This window comes from Pristiophorus japonicus, chromosome 2, assembly GCF_044704955.1.
Source record: "Pristiophorus japonicus isolate sPriJap1 chromosome 2, sPriJap1.hap1, whole genome shotgun sequence".
In the NCBI taxonomy this organism is placed as follows: domain Eukaryota; kingdom Metazoa; phylum Chordata; class Chondrichthyes; family Pristiophoridae; genus Pristiophorus; species Pristiophorus japonicus.
Window position 1 is genome coordinate 356,612,397 of NC_091978.1, and position 13,533 is coordinate 356,625,929.

At 45.1% G+C, this 13,533-nt stretch overlaps 1 protein-coding gene across 5 annotated transcripts in view; it reads right to left on the reverse strand.

Moving 5' to 3' along the window:
- wrn (WRN RecQ like helicase) overlaps positions 1–13,533 on the reverse strand; it is a 139,334-nt gene that overhangs the window by 74,815 nt on the left and 50,986 nt on the right. For all 5 annotated transcript variants that reach the window (XM_070872508.1, XM_070872521.1, XM_070872503.1 and 2 more), the window contains 4 exons: positions 13,002–13,146; positions 12,647–12,722; positions 7,292–7,359; positions 4,778–4,886 (listed from right to left, as the gene is read on the reverse strand). In XM_070872508.1, coding sequence (XP_070728609.1) covers positions 4,778–4,886; positions 7,292–7,359; positions 12,647–12,722; positions 13,002–13,146 — 398 coding nt within the window. The remainder of the gene's footprint in view (positions 1–4,777; positions 4,887–7,291; positions 7,360–12,646; positions 12,723–13,001; positions 13,147–13,533) is intronic.

Genomic DNA, 13,533 nt, shown 5'->3' on the forward strand with positions numbered 1-13,533 from the left:
GCCATTTTGTTGCATTAATACAGTTTATTTAATTAGCTACATCGTCAAGCAGAAGCAATGACTGTGGATGACAAATGCTGACAACTGGTGCAGCTAATGCCTTCATTACACGACAGCGTTGCCTCAGATGTCTTAAGCCATTAAACATGGGCCACCCCTACCTGCGAGAGAACACCATCGCAGGTCGGGAGTACAAAGAGCTGGAGCATGCCACTACAACTTCCAGTGCGAGTCATCCCAAGTGTGCGATGACTTTGAGGTGGGCGACTGGGTGACGTCATCAAGGTCCTGGTCGCCGGTTAGAACGTGGGCAGAAACATCGGCAGGGCCCAGGCACAGCAGATGAGCGGCAGGAGATCATGGCGGAGGTGCGGCGAATGATTGAGGCAGAGTAGCGGCGAGAGATCGTGGCGGAGGTGCGGCGAATGTTTTGAGGTGGAGGAGCGGTGAGAGATCGTGGCAGAGGTGCGGCAAATGTGTGCGTGGGGCCCAGAAGAGCCAAGGGCTCAGGGGCAGCACGAGCCAGTCCCACACTGCACTAGGCCCGTACAGCAGAGCAGGTCTCCAGTCGTCCTGGTTTACCCTTGCCACTGGATAAAGGCCTAGCGCTGTCAAGCCCATGTGGTGGCTGATGTGCAACGGTCACCACATGTTAAAAAATCCACGCAATGGCATCTTCCACCCCTGGAGTTCAGGACTGGAATATCGGGTCCTCCATTGAAACATCTATAAACTCATCCCTTTTGGTGTGGAAGCAAGTCATCATCGTTCGAGGGACCACCTCTGATGATGAAGCCATTAGCCCGTCCTTTAACAAGGAATAACAACTCTTATTCTAGACAAGGTTATTCTATTCAGTCCTCCAGCCTCACCTTCAGAGCCCTCCAAAGATCTAACTGTAGCCGCCTCCTCTTAGTCATCAGCATGCTGTCCTTTGGCGACATTATCTGCAGACACAAGACCAGCTTCCATACGTATGCTGACACACACAAAGCCCTACCTCTGCACCACTTGGACCCATGACTATCTCCGTGCTGCCAGACTGACATCAAGTCATGGTCCACTCTCAACTTCCTGCTGAATACCAAATAAGCTGAAGCCATTGTTTTTCGGACCCCGACAGAAACTCTGCTCCCTTGTCAGTGACTACAGGTCCCTTCCCCAACCACTCACTCAAAGTGAGCCAAGCTATGTGAAATCTTGGAGATTTGTTCAACCCAGAGCTGACATTCAATCCCCTCAGCCTATCCATCGCCAATACCATTTATTTTATCCTTTAACACTGCCTTCTTCCACCCTGACTCTAGCCTTTTCTGCACTCCCCTCCCTTTGCCTCACCATTGAAACTCTACTCAAGAATAATTGTACTCTCAATGGAAGCCAGCTCGGTGCCGTGAAAGAGCAGAGGGATTTCGGGGTACAGGTCCACAGGACATTAAAGGCAGCACTTCAGTTTGATAAGGCCATTAAAAAAAGCCAGAAGAATTTTGGTTTTATCACAAGAAGAATATGAAAGCAAAGAAGTTACAACAAGCCTGTATAAAACCTTAACAAGACCTCAGTTGCAGCACTGTGTGCGGTATTAGACTGCAAACTATAGGAAGGATATTGAGGCTTTAGAGAGGGTGCACCACAGATTCACTAGGATGCTGCCAGGTTTGAGGAAACACAAATACAAAGCCAGATTTGAAAACTCAGGGCTTCTTTTCATTAGAACATTGCAGATTATGAGATGATGTGCATAAAATTATGAAAGGATGGAACATGTTAGATGGAAGCAGACCTTTTCCAGTTGTTGAGGGGCCATAAATACAAGATTAAATGCAAGAGATTTAGAACAGAAGGCAGGAGAAACTTCACACAGAGTTGATGGGCTGTGGGATTCACTTTCAGGGTTATTGGTCAAGGTAGAAACTAGGTCAACAAGCATGATGAAATTGGATAGGTAGATGAAGGAAAAGGTGATAGAGATATGGGGTCAGGGTGGATAAATTTGATCCGTCCTAATTTGCTTGCGTGGACGGTAAACGCCGACATAGTCGGTTAGAAGTTACAACATGGAAACCATCTTAAATATTTTTGTGTGTTCAAGTTTCTGGAACAGAGCTTCAACCTACAATCACCTGACTCAGGTGAGAGCACTACCACTGAATCAAGACTGACACTTAGTTAAGTATTGATTTGCATGTTTTCCTGCTTTGCATTTGACTTCATCAATCATATTCCAAACAACAAATAACCAATCACATTGTCAAAAAAAAACTTTTCTTTCTGAATTACCGATCATATTCTACAAAAGAAGTGAGAAACCACATTTTGCAAAATCAAGACAGGGGGCTGGAATTTGCAATGACTTACCGCCCGGTTTCTGGGCAGTATAGGCCATTGTGGGCGGGAATTAGGTAAGCAAGAAATTCCTTACCTGAGTTACGCCGGCAATTTCGAGGTACCGCCGGGGAGCGGACTGCCGGCATGCACCGTCCTGAGATCGTCCTGGCGCGATATTTGGCTCAGCGGTGACCCATAGTGGAGTTTTTAAAAAACCACCCACGAGGATCAGCGGAGGTAGGTGAGTAGCTCTCCAAGAAAACGGCTAGTGATTGTTTTTTTTACAAATTATTTAAAAAATCTGTTGTGGTTATTTAGTTTTTAAAAAGTGTCTTAGGAATGTTTTTTGATTTTTTTTTTAGGTGATGTTTTTTGAAAAATTATTTTTATTGTGTTTCTTCTGCTGTTAGGCCCAACCCGCAGCCTCGGGGGTAAATTTTTATTGATTTTTTAAAATTTATCGGCCACTTTGTTTAGGAACTGCCCAATGGACCCTAAATTGCACTTTTTCGCCCAAAGTGGGGATGCAAGGCCCATGTTTATCGCTCGCCGGATTTTTTTATTTTTTGTGGGGGGGGGGGGTAATCTTCCCAATCGGGTGCTGGCGGGCTGAGAGGAAATTCTAGCCCAAGGTGAGTAGCAGAGATATGCAGACTGTCATTATACAAATCACTTGTTAGACCATATCTGGAGTACTGCGTCCAGTTTTGCTCCCTTCACACGGTGGGTGATCCTGGAAAGGGTTCAGCGGAGAGTTGCGAGAATCATTCCTAGCTTAAAGAGCCTTAGTTACTCAGATAGGCTTAAGGTACTGGGTCCATTCACTTTAGTGTCAGCTGTGGCTCAGTGGGTCGCACGCTTGTCTCTGAGTCAGAAGGTTGTGGGCTCAAGTCCTACTCCAGGAACTTAAGCACAAAAATCTAGGCTGACACTCCAGTGCTGACACTGACACTGAGGGAGGGCTGCACTATTGGAGGTGCCATCTTTCAGATGAGACTTTAAACCGAGACTCTGTGTGCTCTCTCAAGTGGACGTAAATGATCATGTGGCACTATTTCAAAGAAGAGCAGGGGTTATCCCCGGTGTCCTGGCCAATATTTATCCTTCAATCAACATAACAAACACAGATTTTCTGGTCATTATTACATTGCTGTTTGTGGGAGCTTACCTTTGTACAAATTGGCTGCCGTGTTTCCTACATTACAGCAGTGACTACACTCCAAAAGTACTTCATTGGCTGTAAAGCACTTTGAGACGTCCGGTGGTCGTGAAAGGTGCTATATAAATCCAAGTCTTTCTTTCTTTTGAGCAGCATAAACCTACAGGTGGGGGGGAAGAGGTGGATGGAGGAAGGGGACAAGGCAGATTGCTCCAACTGCCTGTTGCTGTTCTAAATCCTAGAACATACTCATGAGGTGCCCATCAGTTTGCTTATCAGGCTCATCAACAACGATGACCAAATCATCATTTAACGGTCGATGCACTCGTTCTCAGTTTGACTGGGCTGATTGTTTAGTACCTGTATTGGGGGTGACCTCCTCTCGTGAAGGGCAGCTGACTGAGGTTTATAAAATAATGAAGGGGCCGGATAGCATTCCAATTGATAGGATTATTCCAGTTTGACAGATTGGGGAGGACCAAGGAACCTGCTTTTAAACTCTGCAAAAATAGGAATAGACTAGCTGTTAGCCGGTTCTTCTTTTCCCAGATCAATGAGCCCCTGGAATGCGTTTCCGGCTGGTGCAGTATGTGCTGACTCTTTCTCCGCGTTCCTTCAAAAGGGAACTGACTGGGGGAGAGATCGCATCATATAGAAGACGTGTCTTTATAGATAACACATGGCCCATGTGATCCCCTGGACTACTTTCGATCGCCTGAGGAGGGGGTTAGGAGAGGAATTTTCCAGAGTAACTTTTCTCTTATTGTTTCTGGGATTTTCTCTTTTATTTGCCTCTCCAAGGAGATTACATGGCTGCAGGGGGAGGAAGTTTCTAGCCACAATACCCAAGTTATCAGGAGAGTGGGGCAGGTTTGATGGACCAGCTGGTCTTTTACTGCCCGTCATTTTCATACGTCCGTATGTTGCAAGGTCCTCTGTTCGACCCCCATTCAGTAGAGTTAGCTGATCTGAACTGGGATGGAAGTAGCAGCACGACAATGGGAGTCAGTAGCCTGGATTTGGGAGGGGAAAAATTGGCCAGAGTTCCTACTGATCATTATCAGTGACCCTGTTAGAAATGCACATATGCGGATATTGGGCGAACACAGGCTTGGCTGTGATGTCCCTTGTAGTCCAATAATCTACTAACATTTGCTGTCTGGTCTCAGATATGAAGAATTGGCCAGAGAGCAACTGCAGATATGAAATTTTACCCCAGCAAGAAGTCCTTCAGCAGAGGAGAAAGGGAAAAGAAATAAAAGAGATGGGAACAAAGTTAAATAAACTTACCTCAGTTGTAATACTTGGTCCTCCATCAAAGAGATGAGAGGCGAAATCACTACTGCAACACCACCTGTGTAAATAGCTGGGAACTGGTAACATAAGCTCTTACCATAACCTGTTCAGTGAAAAAAGGAAAAGTAATGGGTTTCTCAAACCACACCCCAGCAGAAAAGTTGTAAGCGATCTGTACAGTGCATTGCCATTGTGATGCATTCTATCTTGCCTTTTTCTTCTTCAGGTGTTAACCTATGCTGAGGTAGTTCTACGGGCAGCAGGAGACATCTTGTCTGTCACTTTAATTCTCCACTCCACTCCCACTCTGACATCTCCGTGCTCGTCCTCCTACACTGTTCCAATGAAGCTCAACGCAAGCTCGAGGAATGGCACCTCATTTTTCGTTTAGGCACTTTACAGCCTTCTGGACTCAACATCGAGTTCAACAATTTCAGACCATAACCTCCGCCCATATTTTGCTCCTTTTCCTCATTTTTTAAACACCCCTCCCCCCCTCGACCTTAAGTGATTTTTTTCTGTTTCCCATGGCAGCTGGTAATTATTACACCATTCATACCCTATCTAGACTAATCTTTTTCTAACTTCTGCCATCACCATCTCAAGTCGGCCCATCATCCCTTTTGTATCTCTAATCTCTCCTGTCTTCCACCCTATCGCAGACCTTCCCTTTTTGTTCTTTCCTCCCCTCCCCCTTTCAGTGCTCCTTAAGAATCTGTTCATTTCGAACATTCGCAAGTTCTGACGAAGGGTCATCGACCTGAAACGTTAACTCTGTTTCTCTCTCCACAGATGCTGCCTGACCCGCTGAGATTTCCAGCATTTTCTGTTTTTATTTCAGATTCCAGCATCCGCAGTATTTTGCTTTTAGTGTTGTTGTAGGAGACATCTGGCGCCTTCCTCAATTTCCCTTTATTCATGAGTGAGCCAGAACAGTGAATGTCAGGAGCCCATTGGGGACATTGGGGGGGGTGGTTAAAAGGTGGTGGAAAATCACAGATGAACCTGATCCTATTCTCATCCAATGTCCACACAAATGCACTTTCTAGCAGCGATAACTGGCTGAATAGCAGGAATACGGAAAGAAGGATCCTGCTGCCTAGTATAGGGGAACAGAGACCAGGTGCAGAATATACCCCGCCAGCCCAGTTGACAGCAAATAACCCCCCTCCACCCCCAGACAAGTTATGAATAAAATCTGAGTTAACAGCTCAACAATGACCAGTACACCTTGCTCAGTGGATTCAACCATTGTTTTATGGTAGTTAAATTAAATAAGTAAATTGTCACTTTTCCCCCCCCACTGTTAGATTTTACTATTGCATGCACTGCTGTCAGGTGAGGAGAGATGGAGAAAAAAAAAACAGAGAAAACAACAACTTGTATTTCTATAGTGCATTTAACGTAGTGAAGCGTCCCAAGGCACAGGAGTATTACGAAACAAAAATGTTGACACCGAGCCACACAAGGAGAAATTAGGGCAGGTGACCAGAAGCTTGGTCAAAGAAGTAAGTTTTAAGAAGCGTCTCGAATGAGGAAAGAGAGGTAGAGAGATGGCGAGGTTTAGGCAGGGAATTCCAGAGCTTAGGGCCTAGGCAACAGAAGGCACGGCCACCAACTATTGAATGATTACAATCAGGGATGCTCAAGAGGGCAAAAAAAGGTTTTAATTCTAATCGTAACTGTCATAGCTCCTAGCCAGCCACTAGATGGTATCTTTGGATGATTCGGTCACAGTATCACTCAAAAAAGGACATCCAAACCATTCCTGCAGTGGAGAAGTGCAGTTACTGTCTACTGTACATAACTGCACCCTTTACACACCAAAAGATTTGAAACTTTCATATTGTATTTAAACTGGCTCTCTTCCATACACTCAGAATGGAGCAGGTTAGAGGCTGGGTATTGTGTGGCAAGTGGCTCATCTGACTTCCGTAAGCCTCTCCACCATTGACAAGGTACAAATCAGGAGTATGCTGGAATACTTTCCACTTGCCTGGATGGGTGAAGCTGCAACAACACTCAAGAAGCTTAACATCTACCAGACCAAAGCAATCTGCTTGACTGGCAAGCCCCATTCACTGGTTTAAGCATCCCTCCACCACTGGCATACTGTGGCTGCAGTGTGTGCTATCTACAGGATGCACTGAATCAAGTCACCACGGCTTCTTCTGCAGCAACTCTCAATCCCTGACCATCACAATCTAGAAGGGCAAGGGAAGCAGGTGCATGGGAACACCATGACTACCAAGTTATCCTTTAAGTCACATACCATCATATATCGCCGTATCTTCTTTGCTGCTGGGTAAAAATCCTAGAACTCCCAACCTATGAGCATTATGGAAGCATCTTCACTTGACGGACTGTAGTGGTTCACAAAGAAGGCCCACTTTTCAAGGGCAACGACAGATGCACAATAAATATTGGCCTTGCCAGCAACGCACAGATCCTCATGAATAAGAAAAACAATTCTCTGTATTGCAGCACACTTATTCTTCCAATACTCACCAGTTGCCATAACAACTAGATTATCTCTTCGCTCCTGAAGTACTGAATAGATAACCTTCCACTGAACCCTATAATTCAAGGAGAGAAAAATCAGTTCCATTGACATTGCAAAAAGTAATTTAGAACCTCCTGCTTGATGCACTAACAAGTTTCACCTTCTTAAATACTACAACAGCTTGTATTTGTATACAGGTACATCGTCTCAAATCCAGCTGTCCGAAAATTGGAATTGTCTGAAAGCTGGACATTTTTGAGAAAATCCCAATTGATATTCAGTAGTCCGGAATCCAGAATTATTGCCCAAAACCCAGCGGGCCGGACTAGTTATCGGCTTTGGGGATGTGGAGGATCCTCTTCAGAGAAATCTTGACAGTTCGGAAAAGCTGGTTTTCGCCACTTGCGCATTGCGCCCCGAAAATCGACTTTTGCGAGGCCTCGCCGGGTCCATGCGCACTTCGTGGAATATTCGGCCCATAGATTCGAAAATCCGAAAACCGGCACGGTCTCAGTCCCGAGATTGCCAGTTTTGAGACGTTGTACCTGTAGTATCTTTAATGTACAAAATATCTCAAGACACTTCACAGAGGCGTAATCAAAAGAAACTGAACGTTAAGCCACAGGAAATATTAGGAGGCTCAGTCAAAGTAATGGGTTTTAAGGACGGTCTTAAAGGAGGAGAGGAAGGTGAAGAGGCGGAGGGGTTTAGGGAGGTAATTTCAGAGCATCGAGCCTAGGTGGCTCAAAGCACAAGCTGCCAATGGAAGACAAAAGGAGGAGTGGGGAGGGGGGGGGGGAAAGTGAGATGCACAAAGGGCCAACATCAGATGAACAGAGAGTTTCAGGGGAGTTATAGGGCTGGAAGAAGCTACAGGCATAGGGAGGGACAAAGCCATGAAGAGAGTGATAACTCTGAGGAGTTTGAGGACCAGGAACCAATGTAGGACAGCAAGGACAAGGTTCATAGGTAAGCAGGATATGATGGGAGCAGAGGAGCTTTGCGTGAGCAGAAATGTACAGGCAGTGGAAGATGGGAAGCCGGCCAGGAGAGCACCGGAATAGGGGAGTCTGGAGTGACAGAGGGTTCCAGCAGCAGATAAGCTGAGGTAGAAGAGGTGGGTGATGTTACAGAAGTGAATGGAGGCAGCCTTTGTGAAGGAGGGGATACGAAAACAGAATCAATGAAATGGGTATGGAGTTTGTGGCAGGGATTGAAAACAAAGGCTTTAACTAAAGAAAATTGCAGTTCATCCAAGAGTGGATATCAGACAAGCAGTCTGACAACACAATAACATTGGAAAAGTCAAAAGAGGCGGTGGAGAGGTAGAGCTAGGTGCAGTATGTGGAAGCAGACCTCATATCTGCCGATGATTTTGTTAAGGGACAACATGAAGGTGAGGAAGAGGAGGCGGCCAAGAATAGATGCTTGGGAACTCTGGAAGTAACGCTGTGGGGGCAGGAAGATAAGCATTTGCTGGAGATCAGTTAGGTAAGAGTGGAACCAAGTGAGGGCAGTCCTAGTAAGCTGGACAACAGAGGAAAGGCGTTGAGTGAGGATGATGTGGCTAACCAAGTCAAAGCCTGCAGACGTGGAAGAGGGGGAGGAAGAATGGTCCACAACAGCGACAGAGAATATCATCTGTGACTTTGGTTAAGACTGTTTCAGCGGCGTGGCTGGAACAGAAACTCAATTGCATTGATTCAAACATGGAGTCGCGGGAAAAATGAGCACACGTTTGAGTGGCAACTATGTGTTCAAAGACTTGAGAGGGAAGGGACGTTGGAGAGGGGATGGTAGTTTTCAAGGACAATGGGGACGAGGGTGATTTTTTTTTTGAGGAGAATGATGATGACAGATTTACATCATTCAGCTAGCATGAGGGCCAAGAAGGGAAGTGGGCTAAAAACAGAAAATGTTGGAAATCTCAGCGGGTCAGGCAGCATGTGTGGCGAGAGAAACAGAGTTAATGTTTCAAGTCGATGACCCTTCATCAGAACTGGCAATACTTCAAAATGTAACAGATTCTTAAGCAAGTGCTGGGGCCCTGAATGGAAGAGGAGGGGGAGGGGGGTGGAAAGAACAAAAGGGACATTATAACTTATAAATGAAATATTTGTCTCCACTCAGCTACACCCAATAGTGCCCTCGTCTTGTTTGTTTAGGTAGCCTATTGGCGCCGGGTGATGCCACCAACAGCTTTGCGAGTCGCAAAACTGTGGTGGCTGGAACACCTCGCTGCCCATAAAGGGGAAGGTCTTGTGCCACGGCCGGCATCTTTTTTTTTCTCGGTCAATTTTGCAGTCGGCACGACAATGGTTCGGCGGGGGTGCCAGGCCACTGGCCTGGCCGAAACCCTCCCTGGTGGCCCAGTGGGCGCCACGGAAGCGGATGCAGAGTTCGCAGTGGTCTTCCTCTTTAAGAGAAGGGGAGGGATGATCTGACGTGTCAGCGTGACGCGGCAGGTGCGCCGCGCTGACATCATCAATGTAGCGCTGAGTGATAGCGCCACGCTTCTGCCCTTCCCTCGCCACCGTCCTGAAACCGCCCGGATGTTTTTCCACGCAGAGAGGCCCCAATTCCGCGTTCTTTAGGTTCCGCTTTAATTCGAATTGTGCACCCCAAACGAGGCGTGAGGCAATTTCCGGAATCCTCAGGATCGAATCCGTTCTGATATTTGGGTTTTTCCAGATTTCAGACAAGAAATTAATAGTCTGAAATCCGGAATCCTCCATCGGATTTTGGGTTTTGCCTCAAAAATGTCCAGTTTTCAGACAATTCCGGTTTTCGGAGTTCCGGATTCGGGTCATTGCACAATACAAGAACATAAGAGAACATAAGATATAGGAGCAGGAGTAGGTCATACGGTCCCTCGAGTCTGCTCCACCATTTAATACGGTCATGGCTGATCCGATCATGGACTCAGGTCCACTTCCCTGCCCGCTCTCCATAACCCCTTATTCCCTCATCGTTTAAGAAACTGTCTATTTCTGTCTTAAATTTATTCAATGTCGCAGCTTCCATAGCTCTCTGAGGCAGCGAATTCCACAGATCCACAACCCTCAGAAGAAATTTCTCCTCATCTCAGTTTTAAATGAACGTCCCCTTATTCTAAGATCATGCCCTCTAGTTCTAGTCTCCCCTATCACCTTGTCAAGCTCCCTCATAATCTTATACGTTTCGATAAGATCACCTCTCATTCTTCTGAATTCCAATGAGTAGAGGCGCAACATACTCAACCTTTCCGCATAAGTCAACCCCCTCATCCCCGGAATCAACCTAGTGAACCTTCTCTGAACTGCCTCCAAAGCAAGTATATCCTTTCGTAAATATGTAAACCAAAGCTGCACGCAGTATTCCAGGTATGGCCTCACCAATACCCTATACAACTGTAGCAAGACTTTCCTGCTTTTATACTCCATCTCCTCCATCCCCTTTGCAATAAAGGCCAAGATTCCATTGGCCTTCCTGATCACTTGCTATACCTGCATACTAACCTTTTGTGTTTCATGCACAAGGACCCCCAGGTCCCGCTGTACTGCAGCACTTTGCAATATTTCTCCATTTAAATAATAACTTGCTCTATATATATCAGATACTGCATAATACATGCATGCAGAATCTCCCCATTCTGTTTACTTTGACAGAACACAGCAGATGTAGCAACATAATTAACAAAGCTACAAATTTAGCTATCTTTGGGGCGGATTTTCGGGTCTTCTGCGCTCCATTTTTCACCCCAGAGCGGCGGCAATGGTGCCAATGAGGTTTTCTTGGCGGGCAGTCAGCCTCCAGCGCCCGGTGGGGGCTTTTCAAGGCCGATTTTGCGGGGGTGCGGAGATAGGTTGAGCTTATACTCATTGGAGTTCAGAAGAATGAGAGGTGATCTTATCGAAACATGTAAGATAATGAGGGGGCTCGACAAGGTGGGTGCAGAGAGGATATTTCCACTCATAGGGGAAACTAAAACTAGGGGGCATAGTCTCAGAATAAGGGGCGGCCCATTTAAAACTGAGATGAGGAGGAATTTCTTCTCTCAGAGAGTTGTAAATCTGTGGAATTCTCTGCCCCAGAGAGCTGTGGAGGCTGGGTCATTGAATATATTTATGGCGGAGATAGACAGATTTTTGAGCGGTAGTGAATAAAGGGTTATGGGAAGTGGAACGGAGTCCAGAATCAGATCAGCCATGATCTTATTGAATGGCAGAGCAGGCTCGAGGAGTCAAATGGCCAATTCCTGCTCCTATTTCTTGTGTATGTCGGAAGAATTGTGCCAGTATGCAACACCCTGGTTGCAACACCGGCATGCTTTTTGACTCACGTCCGACCCATATGTCCAGCAGTGCACCCCTCAAGGGACCGCCTGAGAAATCCAACCTATACCGACTGCAGTGAGGTAAGTAATGCAGTCCTAAGGTAAGTGTGATTGTTTTGTCTTTTAATTTTTATTGCATGGGCAATGTATTGGGAATGTTTTTGTGGATTTTTTTCCAGGTTTTTTTTCTTCCCTGGCGTCTCTCGGAGCGCTCCCAGCCCGGCTCTTTAGCGCCAGAGTTTCCCATGCTCACACCCTAAGAGGTGTATAACTCCTCTCTTAGCGCTGCCCAATTTTGATGACTACGACGCAAATTGTATCGCCCCGCCGCCATTACTGCCCCAAATCATCAAAGCCGAAAATCCAGCCCATTTGGACTAGACTGCCTCTGAAATTGATCCTGCTTACACTGCACACCTGGAATCCATTCCACTGACTGCCTATCTGAAAAGAATATCAGATGTCAAGCAGGCAGGTCGCACAGACTAATTGTTTGGTGAGCTTTGGAAGGCGCAAAGCATTAAATCGGCATGCGCTATTTTAAATTTGTATTTTATTGTGACTGAGAAATTATTCTACTGTAATATAGATCTTGCGTAAAACGAAAAAAATTAAACACTTCTATTATTTTGTTAGCCTCGCATGACTATTAATAGAGAAAGTGACAAGAAAGTACATCAGACAGCAGGAAGATATTCCCAGACTGCAATCTAATCTGTGGACTCAGGTGGTGATTATAAGAATGCGGAGTTCCTCCATTTGATGCTGTCTTGCAATCACAATTTGCTCTTTTAAAATAATTTGGACTGACCAAAGAAAAATGCGTTTCTCTGGCATTGGGCGAAGCTAGTACCACTTTCATTCTCCATAAATGGAGTTATAGGTTAATAATTCCAATTAGTTCAAGCCATTTTGGCGAGAATTTTTTTTTTTAAATCAGCAACTTTATCAAGAAAACTGAAAGGCCATAACTTGTAGATTTTGTGTGGCTTGTAGTATTAATTCATGTCAAGTGACCCAAATGTTTTGTAAAACTAAAACTTACGGTTTAAAATTAGAATGTCCAAAATAAGTCTTCAGGCACTTGATCTGTTTTGCATTTGGTTCGGGTATTGAAGGATCTAGATCAAAAATAACAAAATGGAAAGGTATATAACATCAAGGCAAGCTGCATTAGTTTGATTTCGGAAGAGTGCAAATTATACATTTATTATATATATGGATATAGTAGAACGAGTCCAATCAAGTAATTCCTATGATGGGAGAGGAAAGAAATTGGGGAGGGTTGTGGGGAGAAATGCCCCATGGAAAACTGACAATACAATACAAAAATATGCCTCTACAAATTATGCTAAGTTCTATCAACATTGAGTTTCAACCATCTTTCTGAGCCAATTTACCCCACTTGTCCTCCTCTTCCTTGATCCTCTCGTCTTCCTCATCCACCACTCCACAAAATTCCTCTGATGCATCAGTCTGGCCAGGTATATTCCTGAGAGATTCTTCAGTCCCAACTGCAGAACAGCTGTCCAGATCCTGCAGTACCTGGAGGGTGAGAGAAAATTAACAGAAAACACATGCTTTATTAATTTAATGATATTTTTCACATAATGAGGTGTCCTGGTTGATATTCTTCCTTCAAACTTCACCACCTAAACATATTAACTGGTAATTCAGCTCATTGCTACTTGAGAGAGCTACTTTCAACAACTATTGTCAGATTTTTTTTTAAATGGGGTTTCCTCTTATCTGTTGGCATATTCTGAAGGTCCCAGTGAAGGACTCAAGGGTAACTGAAACCAAGACACAACCCATTAAGCAAGTATTTTTGCATTCGAAATGCATCTCAGCAAAAATAATTTGAGGCTTACATGTGCTACCAGTTCTTGAAGTTCATGTATAACAAATTTGTTTTTGAAAGATGCCAGATAA